The following is a 27,660-nucleotide window of genomic DNA, read 5'->3' on the forward strand; positions in this document are numbered from 1 at the left end:
GTCTGACACTTTGCAACCCCATGGACAACACTCCTCCAGGCCTTCCTGTCCTCCACCATCCCACAGAGTCCACTTAAGCTCACACCGACTGCTTCAGTGACTCCATCTAGCCACCTCATCCTCTGCCGTCCCCGTCTTCTTTTGCCATCAATTGTTCCCAGCATTAGGGTCTTCTCCAGTGAGTCCTTCCTTCTCATTAGGTGGACAAAGTATTTGAGTTTCATCTTCAGTATCTGGCCTTGTGAAGAGCAGTCAGGGTTGATCTCCTCTAGGACTGACTGGTTTGATTGCCTTGCAGTCCAAGGGACTCGCAGGAGTCTCCTCCAGCACCACAATTCAAACACCTCAGTTCTCCAGCGTTCAGCCTTCCTTGTGGTCCAACTTTCACAGCCATACATTACAACTAGGAAAACCATAGCCTTGACTATATGAACATTTGTCGGCAGGGTGATGTCTCTGCTTTTTAGTAAGCTGTCTGGATTTGCCATAGCTTTCCTCCCCAGGAGCAAGCATCTTTTAATTTCTTGGCTGCTGTCCCTGTCTACAGTGATCTTGAAGCCCAGGAAAATAAAATCTGTCACTACCTCCATTTCCTTCCCATCTATTTGCCAGGAAGGGAGACGACCGGTTGCCATGATCTTAGTTTTCTTCATGTTGAGTTTCAAGCCAACGTTGGCACTCACCTCTTTCACCCGCATCAAGAGGCTCTTTAGTTCCTCTTCACTTTCTGCCATGAGAGTGTTATCATCTGCATATCTGAGCTTGTTGATACTTCTCCCAGCAATCTTAATTCCAACTGCTGATTCATCTAGTCCGTCTTTCTCATGATGTGCTTTGCATATAAGTTAAGTAGGAAGGGTGACAGTATACAGCCTTGCCAAATTCCTTTCTCAATTTTGAACCAATCAGTGGTTCCATCTCCAGTTCTTCTTGACCTGCATATAGGTTTCTCAAGAGACAAATAAGATGGTCTGGTACTCCCATCTCTTTAAGAACATGCCACAATTTGTTGTGATCTACACAATCAAAGGCTTTAGCATAGTCAATGAAGCAGAAGCAGATGTTTTTCTGGAACTCCCCAGCTTTCTCCATGATCCTGCGTATGTTGGCAATTTGATCCCTAGTTCCTCTGCCTCTTCGAAACCCTGCCTGTACTTCCGGTAGTTCTTGGTCCACACACTGCTGGAGCCTAGCTTGTAGGATTTTGAGCATAACTTTGCTAGCATGTGAAATAGGTGCAATGGTGCGGAAGTCTGAACATTCCTTAGCATTGCCCTTCTTTGGAATTGGAATGTAAACTGACCTTTTCCAATCCTGTGGCCACTGATGGTCATCTGAATTAAATTCACCCATTCCTGTTCATTTTAGTTCACTGATTCCTAAGATGTTGATGTTCAGTCTTGTCATCTCAAGTTTGACCATGTCCAGCTTACCTTGATTCATAGATCTTACATTCCAGGTTCCTATGCTGTAATGTTCTTTACAAGATCGGACATTCCTTTCACCACCAGATACATCGGCAACTGAGTGTCCTTTCAGCTTTGACCCAGTTGCTTCATTCTTTCTGGCGCTACTAGTACTAGCCCTCTGCTCTTCCCCAGTAGCACATTGGACACCTTCTGACCTGAGGGGCTCATCTTCCGGTGTCATATCTTTTTGTCTTTTGGTACTGTCCATGGGATTTTCATGGCAGCAATACTGGAGTGGGTTGCCATTTCCTTATCCAGTGGATCACGTTTTGTCAGAACTCTCTGCTGTGTTCTTTCTATCTTGGGTGCCCCTTCACAGCTTAGCTCATAGCTTCTTTGAGCTGTGCAAGCCCCTTCGCCACAGCAAGGCAATGATCCATGAAGGGGATCTATCTAAATAGGGCCAGCCTTTACTACTTGCACACTCTGTTGATACACATGCCCTAACTTCTGTGTAATTCCTTCTGCCAAGGTTTTGCCAGGTGATTCCCAGCTTCCTGACAAAGGCTTTTTGTGACCTAACCAGTCATGTGCTTCACATCAATTCCTCATAATGTAGATGAGGAGATCTATTTGTGTCCCTCCAGATATTTTTGCCTACAAATCCCAGGACCCCTCTCCTTTGACTATGAGTGCTGTAGGCCTGTCTTCTGGAGGGTCATGAGCTGCCTAGCCCAGATGTGGATGTAGTACCTGATGAGCCACTGCAAAAGACACAGGCTTTGCCAGGAGAACCAGCTAGCCACCCTACTTGTGCACCACTTTTATTGGATTTGCATTAGGCCAGATCTCTCTCTGCCTTCTTTAGTTGACAGGAAGGAGGAGGTAAATGTCTTGTTTTGAAGGCAGTTTCCTCCTACCAAGGTTCATCATAGAAGGCCATTTCCCATTGCCAAGGTTATCTGGCTCCCTGATCTGCTTCAGCTGCAGTGGCACAAATGCCTGACCAAACAAGCCCCTGCTTTCCGGCACTCAGTAACCTCTGCTCTCAGGCACTGCAGTAAAAGCTGGTGTTGGCTTTGCTCTGATCATTGCTAGGGCATTATCTATAGTGTGATGGCAAAGGTAAGGGATGAGCAGAACCACTGACAAATGCTATTGCTGCCTGGACACCATGAAGCAGAAGTTATCTCATTTGTACCCCACCTTCCAACTAAAAATAGCACCCAAGGTAGCTTGCAGAATCAATCAGCATTGATTAAAGCAATAGAAAAAATGCAATACAAATGTAAAAATTACAGGAAAATATTATTACAGCCACACACAACCCACTGGACCCACTTACAGGCCAAAGGCCAACTTAAAGTGTCCTTTGCCAGCCAGTGGATTGGTAACAGAAAGGGAAAAACACCCATCCACCCTTGGGAGTGAGTGTTACAGCCTTGACGCAACCACTGAAAAGGCCCTTTCTTGGGTCTCTGGCAAACATGCCCTTGAAAGTGGCTGTCTGGAAAGAACTCCCTCTCCAGAAGATCTTCAGAGCTGGGCGGCTTCTGTAGGAGCAGGCAGTCTTTCAGGTGGCCTGAGGACAAGCTATACAGACCTTTATAGATCATAGCCAGCCCTTTGGATTCTCAGCAGAAACCGGCCGGTATCCAGTGAAGCTGCTGTAACAAGGGAGTCACATGCCCTTCTAATGAGCCCCAGTCAACTATCAGAGTGCAGCTGAAGGTTCTGAACAAGTTCCAAAAAAGGCCCACAAGGGGCATGTGCTGTGGACAAGTGGAATGTAGCAAAGGTGTGTGTGCAAATAGCGAAAGCATTGCTTCTTGTTGCTGTTGTTCCTGCCAGCTTTAATTTAGAAAAGCCTCTGTTTATGGACTCCCAATCAATTTATCTTACAAACGGTATTGCTTGTCTTACAGGCCTGCATGAACTTTAATGACAGTGGTGCTTGTGTCACACAGTGTCCCCAGACCTCAGTCTACAATCCTGCCACCTTCCAGATGGAGAATAACCGAGATGGCAAATACACCTACGGTGCTTTTTGTGTCAAGAAGTGCCCACGTAAGTTATGGGAGGGCTGTTTTCCTCCAAGCAAAGCCCAACCCATTCATAGCCATGTTATCAAACTCTTAAGAAGCCATTGGAAAGCAAGTCAACAACACAACCAAGTTAATTATGAGATTACAATGATATTTTGTCCTATTTTCTACAATAGCAATATCTGGAAGTTATAACTTGTTCTGAGAGTAGCACTGTTGAGTGCTGGCATATTAATAACACCCTTTACCATAAAGTCAAAATATCTACTAAATATGAGAGCCTGTATGATCACAATTTCAGGTTTTCTCCAATAACGGACTTGCATATTTGCCAGATGTCAAATATGGAGCCCAGTCTAGCATTTCTTTTTGTTAAATAAAGTCCCATTTTCATTTCCTCTCAAATGCAAGTGGAAATTCCCTTTGATGTTTGATGTTTTCTTGAAGTTCAAGTATGTGGTGTGGCTATGTCAGTCAGAGCAGGCTCATCATTATCAGGATGCATAAGATATTCTTCATAATTCCAGTGATAAAATTGTTACAAAGGTCAGTCAGAGAGAATGAGTCAGTTTCAACGTAAATGCATTTCAGTTTAAGAGAGCCAAACCAGATATTAAAATGGTTTTTATGGGCTGCAATGTAAGCTGCTTTGGAGAAATTTTTTCTTCCCGCTTTCCAAAGAGTAACTATATCCTGATGGCATTGTCTGCTGGGGAACCAGAGAAGGAAGCTACTATCAGGAAGACAAGCACATATTATCATATGTGCAGACAACATGTCTGAAAACCTTCTCTGCATTTATCATGTTCTGCTACAGTGGAAGTAATTGTCACCTGAGGAGTACTGAATGTGTTACCAAGCTCCCTTTATATGATTTGCATTTCAATAATTCATTTGGGGTACATGATAAACTGTTTCATCTTTGAACACTTTCCTGCATTCAAGGATGGAGTCTCAATAATATGGATTAAAAGAGGGTAAATACTGTAAGATGACACTCAAGGATATTTCATCCGTGCATGCATGATGAAAACACCATTGCAGAACAAGCTGTGCCATTTTTGCACATTACAAGTCATCACAGTACCAAGCAATCTCGTGCCCTCCAAATGTTTTGGACTTCAGCTCCCAGGATTCCTGACCATTGACCATGCTGGCTGGGGCTAACTGAGTTATTGTTATTCTATATTTCATTTCTATAATGCCTCACAGCTGAAGTCCACATCAACTGGAGTGCAACAGGTTGGACAACACAGTCACACAATGATTATCACTGGAGTTATTAAGTGATGTACATACATGTGCATATTAGCTCTTTCTTGGCATTATTTCTTAAATTTGTTGTTATAATTATTTTAATGTATTTCTGATCAAAGTAAGTCACTCTTGCATGTGTCAAAAGCAGAACAATATAGGAAGATATAGTAAATTTTCATAGGAATCAGTGAACTAAAACAGACAGGAATGAGTGAATTTAATTCAGATGACCATCAGGCATGCTACTGCGGACAAGAATCCCTCAGAAGAAATGGAATGGCCTTCGTAGTCAATAAAAGAGTAGGAAAAGCAGTACTGGGATACAATCTCCAAAATGACAGAATGATCTCAGTGCAAATCCAGGGCAAACCATTCAGCATCACAGTAGTCCAAGTCTATGCCCCAACCACTGGTGCTGAAGAGACTGAAGCTGACTGGTTCTATGAAGGCCTACAACACCTTCTAGAATTAACACCAAAAAATGATGTCCTTATCATCATGGGGGATTGGAATGCTAAGGTAGGAAGCCAAAAGATAACCGGAATAACAGGCAAGTTTGGCCTTGGAGTACCAAATGAAGCAGGGTACAGGCTGAAAGAATTTTGTCAAGAGAATACGATGGTCACAGCAAACACACTTTTCCAACAACCAAGAGATGACTCTACACATGGACATCACCGGATGGTCAACACAGAAATCAGACTGACTGCAGCCAAAGATGGAGAAGCTCTATAGAGTCAGTAAAAACAGGACCAGGAGCTGAATGTGGCTCCGATCATGAGCTTCTTGTTGCAAAATTTAGGCTTAAATTGAAGAGAGTAGGGAAAAGCACTAGGCCACTCAGGTGTGACCTAAATCATATTCCTGATGAATATGCAGTAGAGGTGACAAATAGATTTAAGGAATTAGATCTGATAGACAGAGTGCCTGAAGAGCTATGGACGGATATTTGCAACATTGTGCAAGAGGTAGCAACTAAAACCATCCCAAAGAAAAGAAATGCAAGAAAGCAAAATGGCTGTCTGAGGAAGCTTTACAAATAGCTGAGGAAAGAAGGGAAGCAAAAGGCAAGGGAGAAAGACAAAGATACACCCAACTGAATGCAGAATTCCAGAGAATAGCTAGAAGAGATAAGAATGTCTTCTTCAATGAACAGTGTAAAGAAACAGAAGAAAACAATAGCAAAGGGAGGGCCAGAGATCTCTTTAAGAAAATTGGAGATATGAAGGGAACGTTTCATGCAAGGATGGGCATCATAAAGGACCAAAATGGCAGGAACCTAACAGAGACAGAGGAGATTAAGAAGAGGTGGCAAGATTACACAGAGGAACTATACAAGAAAGATCGTAAGATCACTGATCATCACGATGGGGTGGTCGCTGACCTCGAGCCAGACATCCTGGAATGTGAAGTCAAATGGGCCGTAGGAAGTCTGAGCAACAACAAAGCTAGTGGAGGCAACAGTATTCCAACTGAGCTATTCAAAATCTTAAAAGACGATGCAGTAAAAGTGCTACACTCAATATGCCAGCAAATTTGGAAAACTCAACAGTGGCCACAGGATTGGAAAAGGTCAGTTTACATTCCAATTCCAAAGAAGGGCAATGCTAAGGAATGTTCAAACTTCCGCAGCATTGCACCCATTTCACATGCTAGCAAAGTTATGCTCAAAATCCTACAAGCTAGGCTCCAGCAGTGTGTGGACCAAGAACTACCAGAAGTACAGGCAGGGTTTCGAAGAGGCAGAGGAACTAGGGATCAAATTGCCAACATTCGCTGGATCATGGGGAAAGCTGGGGAGTTCCAGAAAAACATCTGCTTCTGCTTCACTGACTATGCTAAAGCCTTTGATTGTGTAGATCACAACAAATTGTGGCATGTTCTTAAAAAGATGGGAGTACCAGACCATCTTATTTGTCTCTTGAGAAACCTATTTGAAGGTCAAGAAGAACTGGAGATGGAACCACTGATTGGTTCAAAATTGAGAAAGGAGTTTGGCAAGGCTGTATACTGTCACCCTTCCTACTTAACTTAAATGCAAAGCACATCATGCGAAAGGTGGGGCTAGGTGAATCACCAGTCGGAAGAAATATCAAAAAATATCAGATTGCCGGGAGAAAAATCAACAGCCTCAGATATGCAGATGATACCACTCTAATGACAGAAAGTGAAGAGGAACTAAAGAGCCTCTTGATGCGGGTGAAAGAGGTGAGTGCCAACGTTGTCTTGAAACTCAACATCAAGAAAACTAAGATCATGGCAACCGGTTGTCTCCCTTCCTGGCAAATAGATGGGAAGGAAATGGAGGTAGTGACAGATTTTATTTTCCTGGGCTCCAAGATCACTGCAGACAGGGGCAGCAGCCAAGAAATTAAAAGACGCTTGCTCCTTGGGAGGAAAGCTATGGCAAATCTAGACAGCTTACTAAAAAGCAGAGACATCACCCTGCCAACAAATGTTTGTATAGTCAAGGTTATGGTTTTCCCAGTTGTAATGTATGGCTGTGAAAGTTGGACCACAAGGAAGGCTGAACGCTGGAGAATTGAGGTGTTTGAATTGTGGTGCTGGAGGAGACTCCTGCGAGTCCCTTGGACTGCAAGGCAATCAAATTAGTCAGTCCTAGGGAAGATCAACCCTGACTGCTCTTCAGAAGGCCAGATACTGAAGATGAAACGCAAATGCTTTGGTCACCTAATGAGAAGGAAGGACTCCCTGGAGAAGAGCCTAATGCTGGGAACAATTGACGGCAAAAGAAGAAGGGGGGGGGCAGAGGATGATGTGGCTAAATGGAGTCACTGAAGCAGTCAGCATGAGCATTGGTAGACTCTGGGGGATGGTGGAGGACAGGAAGGCCTAGAGGAATGTTATCCATGGCGTCGCAAAGTGTCAGACATGACTTCGCAACTAACAACAACAACAAAAGATATAATGAACTAGAGCTTCACATAAATACAACTACTTGTCATGTAAAATCAGGAAGAGCAGTGGCAAAATACTTTGAAAACTTGGGCTGTGAAAGAAAGGAGCACTTTCTTCACATTTTCAGGTGACCTGAAGAATTTCTGGACAAAGCCTTTTATGGTCAGTGAACTTACTTTTTCAACAGTGAGTAGCAGAAGCTTCTCCTTTTTCTTTTCTTTTTTCTTTTTTGGTTTCTTTTTCCATTAAATATTTTAATGATTGGCTTTCAGAAAACATGACCGCTCACTCAAGGACTGAATATGTGTTGTTCAGTCATTGGTTGTTGTTGAAAGAAGGGTTGTTCTATGGTCCAAACCCAACTGAGATATTAAACCATGGTAGATATCCTACAGCTCACCATCCAAACGCAACATGGATATTCTTCACAAGGTGTTTGTGGTTAACAAGCCATGTTTTCTAAATGCAGCTGGTTTTAGACAGCCGAACAACCCATGTTGGGACAACAGCCCACGAATGAACAACCTACACTCAAGCCATTCTCATCCCTTGGGTGTGGGTTACTGTGTTGCCTGAACCCAATATTTCTTTTTAAGCAGAAAAGCTTACAAAACTGAAGGATTCCTAAACTTTTATTTTAGATGCCGAAGGACTCAGCTGAGTACAGCTGCGAAGGAAAAAAGTTCTCCATATATTCAGGAACACTTTCCTCTTTGGTTCAGCATACCATGCTAGCTTACAAAGCGTTTACTAGCTTTCACACCAGGCACCCAGCTTCATCTTCTGCATCCAGAAAGAACATGTTGGGCCATCAGGATACCAGCCCTGTCAAGCGAGATCACGCTAAGCCTCCAGCTCTCAGCCTCCAGAGTGGCTCATTGCTGCTGAGTGTTATTTATGGAACATACTCTGCAGTAGTGTTAAAGAGAGTGGGTGCCTTTGCACACCTGCAGAGCATCCATCTTCCACCATAGTGCCAGTACACCCTTCATTACAACTGAGTTATCAAAACAAAAGCTGACTTCCCACAGCCTTTCCCCTGTACCCAAACAACTTCCGAGTGAAAGACATTAGCCTGCTGGAAGGGTCTTCGGTTGCAAGTTTGGAAAAGATCCCTGCCTGAAACCTTGAAGAGCCACTGCCACAATGATCTGTAGTGGACTTGCCCTATGAGACAGCTCCATGTTGGCATATCCCTTAGATCATGGAATTCCCTGTGCCTCATCCACAAGGTGATCTTTGACTTTTGACACAGATCATTGTCATTTATTTATTTATTTATTGGTTAAATAGATCAACCTGTGCACTGTACAAACTAGTATTCGAAATAACTCTAACACTTGCTGAAGAGAAAAAAGTATGCATTCCCCTTTGGCCATTGTTTTGGAAAGTTAATTGCATTACCTTCAGTACTGAATATCCAGCTATCATGTTTTATATCCACATGTACTCAAGATGGAGATAATTCAAAGCGTCTTCTTTTATCCAGCAGTTGGTACCAGCTTGTCTGTGACTGTATATTCTTTGATGCTAAAATAGCATTTCAAATATAGTCCAGAATACAAACTTCATTAAGATGGAGTTACAGCATCAGCATCTCAAGGGAAATGAAGCTTTTAAAGAATGTCGAAATTAGCAACAACATAAAGCTACGGGAATACAGAAGAATGTGAGCTTAGATAAAATGTTAAAAGATAAAATGCTGTGCTTGGTGTAAATGTATACCAAGAAACATCAAATATAGTGGTAGAAATGCAGGACCTGCATCCACCTTGCCCCATTGCCTCTGTTTTCAAACAGATGTCTCAAGTATCCTTTGTGTGCATTTTGTAGACCAATTATAATAATCCCTTTTGCCTTTTCTAGATAACTTTGTGGTTGACATTAGTTCCTGTGTTCGTGCCTGTCCCAGCCCCAAGATGGAAGTTGAAGAAAATGGTATCAAGACATGCAAACCATGCACTGACATTTGCCCTAAAGGTAAGCTGCCATGTATTACAGCTTTAACTATCATGTAGTTCAACACAGAATGAAGTGGAATTGAGTAGAGTATAAACCATAATGTGTGGTCTTTGTGCTGTAATGACGCAATGCAGGATGGAAATTTGACAGGGGAAGAAAAGTGGTGAAACTGGAATAGAGTGTGGTTTAGGATACAGTAGCCTTCCCCAGTTTGGCACCTTCCAAACATTTAGAACCACCTGTCCCAGCAGTCCTGACCATTGGCTGGCCTTGCTTGGACTGATGGGAACTGCAGGGTTGGGCCTTAGGCCCACTGTTCTTCAACATCTTTATTAATGATTTAGATGAGGAAGTACACAGAAAGATAATAAAATTTGCAGATGATACAAAACTGGGTGGAATAGCAAGCACCCTAGAAAACAGAATGAAGATCCAGGGCAATCTTGATAAACTTGAACACTGGGCTGAAAACAACAGAATGAGATTCAGTAGGGGCAAATGCCTATTCCTCCACCTAGGAAAAAGAAAGGAAATGCATCAGTACAAGATAGGGAATATGTGGCTCACCAGAATTGAAAAAGTAAAACACCTTGGAATTATTGCGGACAACAGGCTAAATGTGAGCCAAAAATGCAATGCAGCTGCAAAAAGGGCAAATGCTATTTTGGGGTGCATCAACAGAAGTATTACTTCCAAATCACATGAATATTAGTTCCCTTATATTCCTCACTAGTCAGACCCCATCTGGAATACTGTGTCCAGTTCCGGACACCAAGATTTAAGAAAGATGCAGAAAAATTAGAATGGGTTCAGAGGGGGGCAACAAAAATGATCCAGGGTTTGCAAACACTGCCCTATGAGGAGAGACTGAGAGAACTGGGCATGTTCAGCCTTGAGAAGAGAAGACTGGGTGGGGTGGGGTGGGGTGGCATGATATCCCTCTAAAAGTACCTCGAAGGCTGTCACAAAGAGGAAGGTCAAGATCTCTTCTTGCTGATGCCAAAGTGTAGGACATGGAATGATCAATTCAAGTTCAGGCTGGACACCAGGAAAAGCTTCCTCACTGTCAGAGCAATACAACAGTGGAACCAGCTGCCTAGAGAGGTGGTGGGCTCTCCCACAGGAGAGACACTGAGAAAGAAACTGGACCACCACCTGAGTGGGAGGGTGGAATTTGGTGTCCTGCAACAGCAGGGGGTTGGACCTGACAGCCTTCATGGCCCCTTCCAACTCAACTATTCTATGATTCTATGCAAGAGTTTATTTTCTCATCTACTCCATCAGAATAGTGAACTTCAGGAGCTGGGGCCTAGCTGGAGCTCCAATCCTTAAGATTGAACCCACTTCCAAGCCAGGTGGTGTAAAAACTCTGTTTTTTACCACTGTCTTATGCTTTTTTCTTCTTCTGAGCATGCCTGGCTTCACACTCAGTCCAGACCAGTTGGAGGAAGTGAAATCGCTCACCAGCAGCGTGCACTCAATATTCATATTGGAAAATGGAGGGAGGATACACCACTCCACATGACACACATGCAGTCCACACCCCACTGTGGCTGTGCCCTTGAAGACCAGCGGACTAAAGGATGCATCTGCATACGTGCAATCAGAAAGCTTTGATTCTCAGAGAGCAGGGATGATGGGACCGAACTAGGGGAGATGGCAGAAGAAACCAACCTGAAATTTGCCTGGTCCCTGTGAAGCAGCAGTGGGAGGCTATGTAGAGTGCAGCAGCAGGAGGCAGAAGGAGATCTACACCTAACTTAATTTGTATCCAATGCCTGCATTCACCACCAGAAATGACCTTCTTGCCATCCCTGCCCTTCCAGTAGGGATTGCTTCTATGCTAAGAGGGCAGTTGAGAGAAAAGCTAATTTAAAAACTATTTTTGAGGGAAAATAACAGGTAGGAAAGGAGTCAGCTCAACCTTACCCTAAGCTCTGTTTTACATTTTCACACACTTGCCCAACTAGGGACTTCCTAGGAATCTGATAGCAGACTTATTTCTGCACACAGCCCAGCCACCAGGATATTTAGTTTGGCTTTCAACTATGAAGCATTTAGGAGTGCCCACTATGGCTCACAGCAACACCCCCAGGGCCCCAGTTTGGTTAATAAAACTGGCCTTCTTAAGCACAAGTAAATCCACAGTGGAAATGGTGCTAACTTGATGGACCGTCAGCGGATCCCCTTTCAAAGCCTTGCTTGTTTCCCCCGATGTCATGACTCCTCTTTCTGGGCTAAGGATGGGGAAGGAAAACATCCAGAGTGTGTGGTAAAGACTGGGAAGGTGAATTCAGGGCTTTTGAGATGTGATGTGAAATATCTGGTGAAAAAATATGCGTGAGAACCCTAGGCAACTGTTCAGCGAAGAAGAAATGCTCCTTCGTTTCCTCTGTTTTTACTTAAACTTCTGCAACCAAGGGCACTGAAGAAGTGTTTCCATGCTCCTGCACAAACAAGTTATCACTGAACCAGACAGCTTGATTCAAACCACAACGGTGATGGACTTATTGGACAGCCTTGGACAAACCTGAGTTAATGTACTGGTCTATGGAAATGAAAGTGGCAACAAACATTGTTTACTCAGCTGAAACCTTAGAGAGAACACTATATATCTTACTGCATTTAACAATAATAAAACCATATTTGGATGTTCAGACATCCACACCGTGGTAAGATGTGAGCCATCATGAAAAGAATATGACTATTGAAGTCCAGTTTTATTCTCTCAGTGGTGGAATAATATACCACAGAAGAAAATCCATATTACAGCCGTGAGGTAAAAGAAGAATATGAGTGTTTTGCAAGAGCTTAAGATAGGTAAGAAGAGCTTCTAGTATAAGCAGGCACTCAAAGGCACCATAAGGCTTACTGGTATGGATCAGATCTAATAAGTAGCTTAATGACCTTTAAAACTTTTTATAGCCATGCCTCTTTGACCTTGCTTTCACAGAGGTGGTAAGCCCATGCTTGAGCTGCAGTGCTTCCCATGAAAAAGGCTGCCTACACAAAAAGAACTACCATGGGAGGAGAAGGCAATATATTAGCATTGTGTCTGAGCATCAGATCAAATTCTGAGCACTTTCTTGAAACACACAGTACACAGGCATTCATTTAATTTCTTATAATTGTGTCATCAGCTTCCTTACATGCATTTCCTAGCATACTCTGCCCTTATGCTTTTACATACTTAAAATAGTTTAAGGGTTAACCTTTTAGAACACAAACGGGAGCTGCAAAAATGATCACCTTATCTGAAACTGGAAAGCATAATTTTGCCTAAAGATCTAACAGCAAGGTTTGTGTCACTCTTCACTGAACAATACTACTTTAGAGGCACTGGCTGATGATCTCACATCAACTTGCAAAATTTAAGCCCAGTTTTCTTCTTGCCTCCCCATAAAGCAGTACCTCTTCCTCTCTCACTCCTTTCTCTTATCCCCACTGTCCACCTGTTCCTGGGGTTTCTTAGCCAACTTCTTTTTATCTCCCCAGCTCTGATCCATCATTTCCACTAACAATATGGCACACATAACTTTTAGTCCTCAGAACTTTGGGAAGGGTTTCAAACTTTTATTCTATCCAGCTACATTTCTGCTTGAACCGTAGCTAAACTGACTGACAGCATTCTATGACTGATCCATATTCCTTGGCCTGGTCTCCCTGGTTTCAGTATGATTCCAGGAAAAGTAGATTTTCTCTGTTTTTCACTGACAAATCAGTGTCATAAACTCATTGTCATAAAAGAATCCAAATGGACAAATGCACGTATTTATAAAAGTTGTTTGTTTGTGTGTGTTTTTTTTAACAGCATGTGACGGCATAGGTACTGGAAGTTTGATGTACGCTCAGACTGTGGACTCCAGTAACATTGATAAATTTGTCAACTGCACCAAGATCAATGGGAACCTAATCTTCCTTGTCACTGGGATTCATGGGTGAGTGCAAAGAATTGTAAGCTGCAGAACTCAGAATTTGCAGCTTTTCTGTCATTCAGTCTTGGGATAAACATCAGCCAGCATTGCTTCTCCTTGGAAATGATGCAAGTCTAGCATGGGAAGAGATGTGAGCCAAACCCAGTGTGGTCAAGCTTGTTTGATGTTATTAGAGCAGGGAAGGCACAGATGAGAAAAGTTAAAGTAACATAGCAAAAGTAACAGGGTTCTTGGACTCCCAAGTTGTGGGATTCAAATCCAGGTTCATGGTTTTTGAAATTCTAGCCATGGCATTTGATAAACCTGATCAAGGCTGTTGAGACTTTCTAAGTTCATTTGAAAAGATCAATGTTGCTAGGAGACATTGATTGACAAGTCTCATGGAAGACAATTTTATACATGCAGGGACTTTGAGACATAGGGACTTCTACTGTTTATTACTTGCATGAAATTCTTCCCTTTTTGGTACCCTGAGCATTGAAGTCCTGAAAAAATAGCTGGTGGGCCAATGTAAATGCCATCCCTTTCATTTCTCTGCCCCTTCGACCTGTGCTATTTTTGAATGGGCTTTGTGAAGGTACTTTTTGCTGCAGTTTTCAGTTAATGCATTTTTCCCCTTACACTTTAACAATGCACACCAGTACATTGATTAAACAACTGTGAAAAAGGAATTCGGATACCATCATGCCAAGGTTCCTTTGTGTGCTAGTTTTAATCCATGTGCCTGGCCAAACCAGTTACCTTTAAGGACCAGGAAAAGATGCAAACAGGAAACCATAGCCAGCCACACACGTGCCAACTCTGAAATTAATGGGAGAAATTGCCTGAGTTTAATAGAGAGGCAGGGAAATAAAGTACGTGGCAGTGCTGACCCACAAAACAACAGCAACACTCCGTGTGTGCGTGCGCGTGCCCACGTGCGCTACTGTCATGCCCAAAATGTGAAAACCTCCTGAAAGAAAAATTCCAAGTACTATTATTCCTGGTGTATGGTTAGCATCACATTAAAGTAATATTTTGAAGCCACATGCATCAGCTTCTTCAAACAAGGGAAAATGTAGGTTTAATTCAATTTCTTTGGCCCATAGAAAACATTAAGTGTTGCAAAGTATATTTGCTGTCTCGAAGTTATAAGGAAATTCCACTCATCACACAGTATAATTAAACTGAGCAAATTTTGACAGAACAGATATGAATGAAATATATATTTATTGTTCCCAATATGAATTTAGGATATTTGAATAAAAACTTGCATTTGGAATGAATTCTATTATTTAACATTTAAATAATGGTGGAGTAGCTTGCATATTGATATTAGGGAACCACTATAACAACAGATAGTAAAAATACCATTTTTTAAAAAAAACTTAAACTATATGTAGGGCACAGTTTCTATGCAAGTTTAGGCAGAAAAAAATCTTATATCTCCCAGTGTCTTCCCAGCCAGTCAAAGCTGGGACATGCAGAGCATTGTAAGATTTTTTTTTTTCTTCTAAAAATGCACTTTTGTTCATGCAATAGAAACTGGTATTGGAACATACCTGGCCAAAAACTTTGAACATCTCTCCCAGTATAGCCTGCTCTGATTGGCAGCAGCTCACCAATGTCTTTGGCACAGAGAGGTTTTTCTCATCAGTATAATGTAGAACAAGGAACTTGATCAGCATGTGGCCATTCTTTCCTCATTTAGTACGTAATAAAAAGAACCCTACCCAAAAGCTACTGATGCATTTACTGAGCAATGATTTTACTTCAGAACTGTCTGGCATGCATTTAATCTAAAGGAAGCTTACAAATTTCTGTCACCAGTATTGTGCATGGACCAGGTAGTTTATATTGTGAAGGAATCCTCAGATGCTGTGGGCCAAATCCAGCTTTCCTGGGAGCCCAATCCAACCTTCCAGGGTCCCTGATGTGATCATTTGGTGGCTTCTCCCATTCTAAAGGGCAGAAAGCTTCTCCTAAGGCTTCATTCCTGGCAGGAAGAGCTTTAAAGCACAATATGCTGGCATTTTTCTGTATCCTCCCCCATTTTATTGACTTTAGCTCCTCCCAATGCTGGAATGTGGCCCGCAAGAGCTTCTCTAACATTGACTCCAGCCCAAGCCACACTCCTGGTTTACAACCAGCTTGAATGAACTTATTTTTTTTTAAACTGTGTTAAATCACTTTATAACAAAAATATTCAAATTCACCACATGCATAAAATTGTACAATACAAATAAAAAGAAAGAAAAAAATCAAGTTATATTAAACTATAGCCAAGAAAAATTGCATCCCTTCACCGGGCCGTTGGATGCATGTTAAATCAAAGCTTGAACAAACTTCTAAAGCCCTCATTCAAGGTGCTCGTTGCTCTCAGGCAGCTGTTGTCAGGCCTCTGTATTTGCAGGAGGATTGCATGGATGCTTCCAGAGCATTTTCACAGACATATTCACCTTGCTTAAGAAGTGATATTTCACGTTCAGGACATCTTCTGGCAAAGTGGTGATGTAATATTCATGAGTGCAGGATTTTCTCAAATAATTAGTTTGCCTGTTACCCTGTCTAATGCATGGAAGAATGAATACGTTGCATTGGCTCATAATACTAGGAGATTGAAGATCATCCCTGTTATGTGCAAGTGAACCAACTTCAAAATCAAGTTTCTCTCACCCCCCTTCTGCTACCCGAGATTTTCAAGAACACTGTAGAAAACTGTTGCTATACTTGAGATGCTAATTTGCAACAGGAAATGTGCAGTTTTTGCTTCTTAGAACAAAATAATGATTTTTTTCACTCCAATATGAAAGGAAGTTCTTTGAGTCAGGTGACATCAGGAAAACTGTTTTAACAGTCTTAGAACAGCCACTGTTGGACTCAAGAGTTCCTCTTGCTTCCTCTGCCATGGACCCACAAGAAGATCTAGTGAAAGGCCACAGTCAAAACCAGTGCCTTTGACCCACAATATTTTCCCACTCTAGTACATGGCAGACTACCCCAGCCCAGGACCTTCCAGATGTTTTGGACTGCGACCCCATAGTTGGGCTGTTGTAGCTCATGGCTCATGGCTGTCGTAGTCCAACAACGTTTGGAGGACCACTGATTCCTGACTCCTGTCCTATGTATCAGCTCTGCCTTGTGCTCCCTTCCTGATTTCAGTTTAACTAGATGAATTTATAACATTATTTCTGGAAGTGGAGCTTGAATTTTTTAAATTCTGAAATTCAGTTCCTTTGGTTCATGTCCATATTTTCCTAGTTAATGTTACCAGTTCATGCATCCTGATAATGAGCAATCTTAATATGTATTAAGGCTCTTTTTGTGTGGTATTTTATTTTTGCACCCAGGAGCTCCTGAATATTGCTAGTGCAGCTTTAAAGCAGAGGAATCTTGATTTAATCATACATAAATTCATACCAAGATTGCTTTTTTGAAATGTTTCATCAGTGCACACGTGGGCAGAGCACACACAGAGTGGTAAAAAGAAGAGCAGGAGACTGAAAATGGCAGCATGGTGCTTTGAAAGAATTTCTGAAAAAGAAAAAAAATGGAGCCATATAAGATGTATCATGTATCATTTCTGCCTTGGAAACATGAGGAGAATTTGAGAAGCCTTAAAACAGGAATATGTAATTTGTTCCATGCAATTCCCATCATCCCTCACCGTTGATTATGCTGAGTAGATCTGATAGGACTAGCAGGCCAATACTTCTGGAGGGTCACGAGTGGCCCACACTTGCCCTAAATCCTTGGCTTAAATTAAGCCTGCTGATCTAACTTCATTTTCCATCAGCTCATAACCCCACACATATTTCTGTGGTTCAGTGTCATCCTGAGGGAGCACAACAACCTAAAATAGAAATGGTTATTTGATGTACAATTCATACTAACAATTAGCACAAACCATAGTGTGCAATTCTACTGGAATCCCATTTCCAATCACAACTTTTTGTGTCTGGTTTGCTGGCTCATTGGAAATCAGTATTTGTCACTGGTAAGCTGTGTTTTGAGCTCCTGTGTCAATAGATGCACACTTTTGAACTTCCCATGCCTTACTCAGAAGCTTTTTTGGAGGGGTTAGGAATCCTTTCTCAACGGTCTCATACTGAAAGTGTGATTCTAAAAAGCTGTAATCCAAGATGAAACTTGTTTTACTAAGCAGATTGTAGGTGCTGATGGAAGAGGTCCACACCACAATAACTAAGTGTATAATATTCAGCCAAACTTGGGATTTTCTGTGAATATCTGATTCCCCTCCTGGTAACCTCGCGGAAAAACCTGGAAGTGACCACCATTTTTCTGTTACCTTTTCTGCTAGCTTACACTTGTCTCCAAGATACCTTCTTTTGTCTCCATTTGCTGTTGACCCTGGAAGGATGCAGAAGTTACCCACTTAATATTTCTTCTGTGATCAAATACTTGCACAAGAAAAGTTCTGTCTGCCTCTAACAGCCCTAGGGAAAATATGTATTTTCATACTGTTATTATGAAGGCAGGCACTGGAGTTTGTTGTTTTGTTTTTTCTGCCCAGGCATTTTTTTCCAGGATGCTTTTGACTATCTTTTTTTATTTCAGCAAATGTTAGAGGGATCTTAGGATTCTTGAAATGATTAACATAGGAGCCTATGGCTGTTCACATTGGTTGTTCCACATAAATTCTAAAACTGCTGAAAGAAAGTCTGGTTGCTCCTCTCAAAATAAATCACGCTCTAATCAATAAGACTGACAGTTGTGCAGAATAGAAGCTAAGATTGTGCATTGTAAAATACGAAGTTAGGGCATTTATTTAAATTCTCCCCAGCAAATTTCTCCCTGGATGTTGGGACTCTGATTTATCTCAAACCATTCTTTCATGTTTTAATTTTCATATTTTATTCTAGTGGTAATTCCTCTCAAATTAGCTTGGAAAATTTAGCCAAAGTCATTTCCTCTCAAAACAGGAAACAGTGTAAATCTAAGTCAGCTGGAGGCAGATTGCAACCACCAAGTGTTGTCACAAGTTTCTTCCATGTCTATCCTCTTCTCACTTCCCCCTTGAGTCTCTATCCTTCATCAACAATCTGCTCACTTCATTGGTAGCAGTTATAAGGTAGAAAGGAAATTATTCTGTCTCTCTCCTTTGCAGCATTTGGTGTTTCTATAGTAATGGGCCAGGTGCAAGTACCACTGAGAAAATGGTAATCTCCAGGCTTCTTGGTACCTGTTTTTATAGCAGTGCCATGCCCCATGTAAAGAAGAAACATAAAAACAGAGAAACAGAGCAAGTCAGAAGGGATCTCCTGGGCCATTTAGTCTGACCCCCGGCTCCAGTCAGCTCTGCTCACGACATGCCCACCATGTACATGTCTAGCCTATCTTTGAACACCCTCACCGATGCAGCCTCAACCACCTCCTGTGGAAGCCCATTTCATACCCTCGGGGTCCTAACTGTCATACCCTCAGGGTCCTAATGGTGTCCTGGCATCCAAATTGAACCTTGGTTCCCTGAGCTTTGCTCCATCGGAGTGCATCCTGCCCTCCTCCACACAGGAGAACAGGTCTCTACCCATCTCCGTGTGACACCCCCTCACATGCCTGTATGTCGCCAAGAGATCCCCTCTGAGTCTCCTCTTCTCCAGGCTGAAGAGACCCAGTTCCCTCAGTCTTGCTTCATATGGCTTTCCCTGCAAACTGGTCACCAACCTTGTGGCCCCACGCTGCACTGACTCTAACCTGGCTATATCCTTCCTTTAATGAGGGGCCCAAAACTGAGCACAATACTCCAGTATTGTGGGCGCACCAGAGTCATATAGAGTGGTAGTAATGCCTCTCTTGATCTAGAAGCCACACTTCTGGCTATACAACCAAGGGTGGCATTCACCCTCTTGACCAATGCATCACACTGCTGACTCATGTTTAGCCTGCAGTCAACCAGTACCCCGAGGTCCCTTCCAAAAGTGTTGCTTTCCAGCCACTTGTCCCCTAACCTGTACTTATGACACCCATTCCTATGCCCCAAGTGCAAGACCTAATGGTTACCCTCTGCTTTTGGTCATTCAACCATTCCCTAATCCACCGGACAGTGCATTGGCCTATCCCAAAACTCCTCAGTTTCTCAACCAGGATATCATGGGGCACTTTGTCAAAGGCCTTGCTGAAATCCAGGTATACCACATCCACTGCATCCCCTCCATCTAGCCACCTCGAAACCACGTCGTAGAATTCCACAAGGTTTGTCTGGCAGGACCTGTTTTTGCGGGGAAAAAAGAGACAGAGGCTTCCTCCCACTTGCACATGAGTAGCACAAGCTGGTTGGAGTGGGGTAGGATACTTATGGTTGTGGGTAGGGAGGCTGGCTGCTGAAGCTGAGCCTGGTAATACCTCATAGGGTTCGTCATTTCATTACTACGATTATATTCTGCTAGCAGAAAGCAAGTTCCTAACTATGTGCAAGAGAAACATCCAACTAAAGTTATATTTGCACAAGTGCAGTTGGACAAGAGGTTTTGAATTATGCTTTTGCAACCCATGGTGCAACCAGCTGCAATTTTCAGTTTACATCTTTTGACTTACGAGCTACCAACATACAGTAGAACACATGAGCGTTGTTCAAATCATAGCATGGAAAACAATTGTGCTATGATTGTGTGATTGCATCAAGATTCCTTTTTGTGCTGATATGAATCGACACAGGAGTACCCATATGCACTTCTGTGCATTGATTGTCATTGGCAGGTATTTAAATAAGAATTAAATGCATCTTTAAATGCATTTATTCAAATATTAATATACAGATCTACAGGCTGTTTTGAATGGACTTCAGAAATATGCCCTCTGAATATATCTAAGCAGAAATGCTTTAGATGTGTGTTCTGCCCCGGCTTTCCAAAGTAAGCCATTGTCTTGTGTTGTTTATGAGATCTAATAGATGGAAACATTGGCAGAAATATCAGCAGTACCAGTCCTGGCAAGAACAGCACGTGGTATGCCAGGATTGCATGAGGTTTCATGCAGAAATGTCATCAAGATATGAGAGGAGTGTTGCAACCCCGTAATATGTTTTATCTGAGTTACAGAGCAATTCAGTTTCTTCCCACCTCCTTCCAAAGGCACAGCTTTCTGCCCTTCTCCTACACAATAGTTCAAGTTCCCGCTTTCTGTTTCTCCCCACTCACTTATGTGCTGCTCCTGCTCTGGGGCAGTGAGCAAGGGGGAAGAAAGAAGAGGCCGAGGTCTGCCCCTAATGCATTTCCAAAACTTAAGCAAGCACAGGGAATGGAGGCTTGCAAGGGCGGCTGATATACTCCATGCTCCTGTGCAAGGCAGCTTTTCAGGAAGAGATGCAGCTGGAGTGGGATGGTGGAGGAACTTTCCACTGCCACCCCCAGAGCCAGGCACCACGCGAACAAGGAAGCTCACAAAGGGGTGGGAGCTCTTGAAGCTCACAGAAGGCAGGGACTGAACCTGATGGGTCCTCCGTTGACGGTGCTGCCAGATCTATATTTATTTCAACTGTCCGGCAATAAAGTGGTGTGGTGGTTGGAGTGCTGGACGAGGGTTCCAGTCCCCACCTGGCCATGAATCTCCCAGGCCCACTCTGGGCCAGCCATGCACTCTCAACCAAACCCGCCTCACAGGGCTGTTGCTGTTGTGAGGATAAAAAATGGGGCTTCATAAGCCAACTTGGGTTGCTCAGAAGAGGATAAAAGGCAGGATGTAAAAGCAACACAATAATAGTAATAGTAAGCTGAGCGGTTTTCTGGGCTGAGGTGCAGGCAGGTAACTCAGCCTGTTCCAAGTGAATCTAAAATTAGGTGGGCTTTCATATCACTGTTCTGTGACCAATCTTTGGTCTTTCCTCACTGATCTTTTCTATTTAGAACAGTCAGTTGAAGAGCCATCTATGAAAAGGCTGTACCTGAAGGGAAAGCATTTTTACTGGTTTATTTAAAGTGCTGGACCTTTTAAGGTTAGAGCCTGCTCAGGGAGGTTAGGTGTACCATATAGCAAAAAATTATGTAAGTATGCAAATAGGCAATAAATATATAATAAATTGCTGTAAAACAGATTACTGCTGGATCATTTGGTTAAACACCATCCAAGTAGCATCCTCCTGAGCACCCTCTTCCCAACCAGGAAAGGGAAGCCTGGTCTCTGCGCACAAGACAGAGTGAAAATATTTTCATCTGATTCATATTTGGGTTGTGACGATGCACTGTCCTTTTTTTCCAGGGACCCCTATCACACAATTGAAGCAATTGATCCACAGAACTTAAATGTCTTCCAAACAGTGAGAGAAATAACAGGTAACCTACCTTTACAACCCTCTTACTTATTTTGGATTTCTGTTTTTCCTTTCCAGTGCAGGCAATACGTTGGCTAAGAGCATGAGCATTTTCTCCCAGCTATGAATTCACTAGATGGTCTTAGGCCAGCTGTTACTCCTTCATCTAGGCCCTTGAACCCTGGGTTCCTTCTCCATATAGGCCTTAGAGGGCTGTTGTAATGGTTTGTGAGATGGTTATATAAAGAAGTTTAAACAATTTGGTGGTAGTAATATCCTCTGTGTCCATGTGCCACAAGTCTGGATTAACAGCAGAGGCAGAAGGGGCTTGGAGGATTGATGTCAGAGGTGATGGTGTCATGATTTTCCAGACAAGCATCTCTGTGGAGGTTCAGCCAGCTGCTAAGGGAGCTGCGAGCAGCTTCCAGGCCCTTTTCAGTTGGTTCCTTTCCCCTCCCCATTTCATTGCATGCATTTGTTCAACTGACCTCGTGACACATTGCTAGCCCACTCTGTCATTTCAGGGTGAGACTGGAATGCAAGTAGGAACTGAACCCTCCTTTCCCACTTCTGGCATTTCCCAGGACAAGCCTGTGCCTGTGAAGGCAGTTTCTGGCATCATCTGCTTTTGTCCTAAGGGTGTCTGAGCAATCTGAGGGGGGATGAAAATCCTGGTGCTGACTTGCAGTTCCATGAGTTATCAATATTATACAGTTTGCACATCAATTCTCTTTTCAGGGTGTCTTGCACAAAACTCCACAAACCTTTTCTAAAATTTTGCAGGTTTTTCCCCCCAGAGTATGTTGCTTTTGTACAATTTGCCCCCGAAAACACAAAAGGGTAAGCTTTCCTTGCTCCTTTTCAAAAATCTCTGAACTGTAAGCCTGCTCTTACACAATCTTCAGTGTGCCTACCTATCTCTGTGAAATTTGGCAGGCTTCATCCCCTAATAAAGGGATACCTGAATGTTATAAAGTTCTGACAAAAAAATGGTCTATAAAAAGGAATAGTTGCCCTTCCTGAGGGCTTCAAGCCTGCCACATTTCAGACCAATAGCTGTGGATGGCTTGTGCAATAGCAGTCTTGAAGACATCTAAAAAGAGTGGTCTACTTAGCCCATGTGGACCACTTTTTTGAAAGTGATGACAAAATAAGAAACCTGCAAAGTTTCAGAAGGATAGGTGCAGTGAATATCTCTGCAGCCCTAACTTTGGGTGGGGAGTGATTAGCTTTCCCTTTTCTACCCCATGGGCTTTTGGTCAGTTCTATGAAAATGACATCTCTGGGCATGAAACTTGTGAAGTTTCAGAAGGATGGGTGCAAAGGCTGAGGAGTCACAATTTCAAAAACCAGTTTAAGGCTTTTTTTTTCAATAGTGAAGCCAAGTCCATTCTTCCAGCCCCTGAAGCAGTGTTGAGAGCCCCTTGTATAATGTGCCCTATGGACATGTTAGCTGATCAGTTTGACTGCCTTCCTGCCTCCCCCAGGTCAGTATTTAAAGAAAGATAACAAGAGACGCTATTCCTGGAGACAGGTTTCCTTCCTTTCTCAAATGGAATTCCCAGTGAAACATTGTACAAGCACCAGCTCTGGTACTGGGCACACTTTGCCCAGGAAGCATCAGAAAAGGTATAAAGGGACCTAGCTGAGGTTGGCCTGAATGTGATGCATGGGTCCTCTGTGCACTCAGGACATTTTGGTAGGGCTTTTCCCCTTCCAACAGCTACTTCTGTCGAGTTTTTCCCTGTGAGGAAACACCATACAGCATGACATGAATGTTTATGAATGTTTAGCTGCAAGTCTGAAGATCTGACAACTTGGATGCACCTCTTGTTCTTCAGGATTGTTTTTGGACAGCGAGATTCCAAGTGTGTTTTCACTCTATGACTGCAGTGAGAACATTCTGTAACTCACTGGCTTCATCCTTTTTAGGGTTCCTGAATATACAATCATGGCCAGAAAACATGACCGACTTCAGTGTGTTTTCTAACCTGGTTACCATAGGTGGAAGAGCATTATACAGGTAGTATACACCTTTTATTTTTCTTAGCCTTCTCACTTTTCAAGGTCAAATTTCAGAAATCATAACTTCCAAAAACTGCGATGAGTCTGCATATTTAAAGATTGGGTATCAGCATTGGTCACTTGACTTGGATTATTCCACTTTCCTGAGGCAGAGGTAGGCATACATGCTCATGCACAAAATCAAATATTTCTTTAGCACATCAGTTATTTCTTATCTATCCCACCTGCACTCTGGCCACCAACTTTCATCACTAGAAGCTTCAACTGTGCTAACAATTTGAGTATTTATTGTATAGTTTTAATGGTTTTTGTTTTGTATTCACATGAGGATCAATGAAGCTAAAGAGTGGCATAGACATTTCTTAATTTCTTAAAAATGGTGCTGTTGATGTTTGGAAAAGTGGAGGGATGATTTATAGCAGAAGTCCAGCTTTAAATGGACTCATGGTTGCTTTCCGCTCCCTCACATTTTTCAAAGCAAACTTATCCTAAAGATAGACAATGATGTTGCAGCCTTTGTAAGCTTGGATGAATCTGTGAATTTTTATAAATCTCCCCTGCCAGTAGGTTGCATGAAAGCTGTAGTTTCCAGTGCTAAACCATTCTAATTCATTTGGTCTCTACAACAGAAGATTGGTGTAAAAATATCTTTCCATCACATGCCAACACTTTCTAAATAAACTCTTGGGGGACTCTTCAGGGACCCACATTTTTTGAGATGCCCCCCCCCCCCAAAATCATTACACAACTAGGGTTTTTTAGAGAAACATTGTACAATTCCTGAATAGCTTGACTTTTTCAGAGGCAACAAGGGAGTTCAGAAATATTTTTAGAATTTATTCTAGGACATTTGTTAATAACAATACCATGTTCATTTAGCTGATTGCAGCTTGGATCAATATCATTTTGGATTGTATGATGATAATAATTATATTCAATTTTATCTTGCCTGTTTCATTTAATCTTGTTTATGTCAGTTTTTAAGACTTCTAGCACAACAAGCACATTTTAGCCCACTGAAGATCATAATACTGGATTTCATCCAATGTTCTCTGAGCAGGAAGAGTATGAGTGGTGCTGTTTTGCAAACTGTCATATAAATACTAACAGAAAACATTCTGCAATAGAGACAGGCAACCTATTATTTGATTACAAAGATCCATAGTCTGTCAGATCTCCCCAGAGCTTACAGTCTTGAAACCCACCATGTTCTGAACAACCATCCCAAAAATGATCAGCTTGGAACATATGGTTGGCAAGCATGACAGAAGGCAGTGCAAGGTTTAGGTAGACACTACAGTTAGATAGGAGGGGGAATTGCAGAATACTTTATGCAAGATATTTCACAATATCTTACATGAATGAAATAGCCATGTTGGGTTTGAGCGTGCTTTTCTTGCCAACCCTCTTATGTGAGAATGAAAATGGCCTTCTTTAGCAAAAGAGATTTTGTGCCAGTGGGAAGACACCCTTGGATTCAACCCATTGCTTTGGATGTTGTCAGTCAGTTGCAATAAATACTAACTCTGTAATTGAATTTTGGTACTCCAGTTTCATAATGAACTAAAATCTTTCAGTGTTGCCAAACTGGTTTGTCTTCAGTCACTGTCATTTGTTGCTCTGGAATTAATTTTTGTGTCTTGGAAAGCAAAATAATATAAAAATGCTGGGTAAAATGTTGAAATGCTTGTATGGCTATTATAGAATATATTTAATGTACAAAATCCAATTTAATTGTACTTTTAGGCATGTTCTGGTATGAAAGCTGATGTCAAGGAAGAGTTGCTGTAGGGAAATAAAACACCAGAATGGGAGTAGTGTGAAACAATAGATCAGTGTGGCACACATCATGACCCAATGGAACAAAAAGTTGTTAATCAATCAAGAGATTCTGCTGATATTGTAAACAATGGCCCAAACAGATTATAAGTAGCTGGGAAGCCTTGAGATTTGAATTACAATCTAGTGCTGCCTTTTGTTGTATTGGTTTTCATCTAGAACAGCTGGAAAATAATTACTGTCTTTTTTTCAAGAGAGCAAATAAATCTGCAGAGTGCTAGTTTCTCATAAACTGGATTTTAGCTTCACTAACGTTCTACTCTGAAATACTATACAAAGTTATCTCTACTCCACAAAGTTAAGGATTTTTGCTTGATGTTAAGCAAATGACTAGCTGCCAAGAAAAAAAGAATAATCATAAGAAAATAGCAGGAAATCTCCTTGGAATTAGTAATTTTATTTCCATTTTAACGTAAACAGTACGAATGTGGCTCTGGTGGGATAAAGCCCTCAAACATCAAGAAAAACTTCATCATTTCCTCTTCTGATAATAGTTCATTTCAGTATTACTTTGCTTTCCATACTTCTTTGTTTGTTTTTTGACTGAAACAGCGATGTTGAACTAATCCAATTTAACTGACAGCCACTCTGAAGAAGGGTGCAGCTCACCCTGCTCCCGTCAGGAGTTGTAACTCAAATGATGTGATCATCTGGTTGATCTTCCTTATGTGCTTGGTGGGGGAATGAGATGGCTTCTTCTGATCTTACCTGCAAGGCACACCTGTCCACTTCAAGTATCTATGCATGATGATGGTATTTGAAGAGGACAGATGCACGCATGTGTTTACCTCAGGAGTTCATAGAAACAGAGAGCAAGTCAGAAGGGGTCTCCTGGGCCATCTAGTCTGACCCCCGGCTCCAGCCGGCTCTGCTCACGACATGCACACCATGGACATGTCTAGCCTATCCTTGAACACCCTCACCAAGGGGACCTCAACCACCTCCTGTGGAAGCCCATTCCATACCCTTGGGGTCGTAGCTGTCAGGAAGTACTTCCTGGCATCCAAATTGAACCTTGGTTTCCTGAGCTTTGCTCCATTGGAGCGCGTCCTGCCCTCCTCTGCACAGGAGAACAGGTCTCTACCCATCTCCCTGTGACATCCCCTCACATACCTGTATGTCGCCAACATATCCCCTCTGATTCTCCTCTTCTCCAGGCTGAAGAGACTCAGTTTCCTCAGTCTCACCTCATATGGAATCCCCTGCAAACCGGCCACCAACCTTGTGGCCCTACGCTGCACTGACTCTAACCTGGCTATATCCTTCCTTTAATGAGGGGCCCAAAACTGAACACAATACTCCAGTTGTGGGCGCACCAGAGTTGTATAGAGTGGTAGTAATACCTCTCTGATCTAGAAGCCACACTTCTGGCTTTGCAACCAAGGGTGGTGTTCGCCCTCTTGACCACTGCATCACACTGCTGACTCATGTTTAGCCTGCAGTCAACCCAGCAACTTGTCCCCTAACCTGTACTTATTTATTTTATTTATTTATTACAAGCATTTGTATCCTGTCCTTCTGCACAAGGACTCAGGATGGCTTACTTATGACACCCATTCCTATGCCCCAAGTGCAAGCCTCGCACTTCTCCACATTGAATGCCACCCCCTTGTCTCCTGTCCACTTCCATATTCTGTCGAGTACTTGCTCCTGGATCTGGAGTACTTGCTCCTCAGTTGTGGCCACTGCCCCTGTTTTAGTGTCGTCTGCAAATTTGATCAGCAGACTGTTCACCCCTTCTTCCATGTCGTTGATGAAAAGATTGAACAGGATTGACCTCAGGACAGAGCCCATCCACACGCAGATTGAAAATTGACTGTGCTGTTTGGGTCTACACCCATTTATGAATAGCCAACAGTTTTAGAGACTTTCAGCGAGTAGGCAGACTAAAAAAGTCTCCATCTCTCTTTTTGCATCAGAGGAAAGCCCAGCTGATTGTGTGATCCAGGCTCTGAAGTTGTTTGAAAACTCTGGCACATTTTCTCAGATTTATGCCTGTTGTACAACTTTTTTAGAACAAAGAT

The 27,660-nt window shown here is 42.4% G+C and overlaps 1 protein-coding gene across 8 annotated transcripts in view; it reads left to right on the plus strand.

Annotated features, from left to right (window-relative positions):
* The window catches only part of ERBB4 (erb-b2 receptor tyrosine kinase 4), a 935,345-nt gene that overhangs the window by 669,141 nt on the left and 238,544 nt on the right, over window positions 1-27,660 (plus strand). For all 8 annotated transcript variants that reach the window (XM_044432044.1, XM_044432045.1, XM_044432049.1 and 5 more), the window contains 5 exons: window positions 3,335-3,476; window positions 9,497-9,610; window positions 13,404-13,530; window positions 21,721-21,794; window positions 23,705-23,795. In XM_044432044.1, the coding sequence (XP_044287979.1) occupies window positions 3,335-3,476; window positions 9,497-9,610; window positions 13,404-13,530; window positions 21,721-21,794; window positions 23,705-23,795 (548 nt within the window). The remainder of the gene's footprint in view (window positions 1-3,334; window positions 3,477-9,496; window positions 9,611-13,403; window positions 13,531-21,720; window positions 21,795-23,704; window positions 23,796-27,660) is intronic.

Source organism: Varanus komodoensis, unplaced genomic scaffold (genome assembly GCF_004798865.1).
Source record: "Varanus komodoensis strain SLA01 unplaced genomic scaffold, ASM479886v1 scaffold23, whole genome shotgun sequence".
Taxonomy (NCBI): domain Eukaryota; kingdom Metazoa; phylum Chordata; class Lepidosauria; order Squamata; family Varanidae; genus Varanus; species Varanus komodoensis.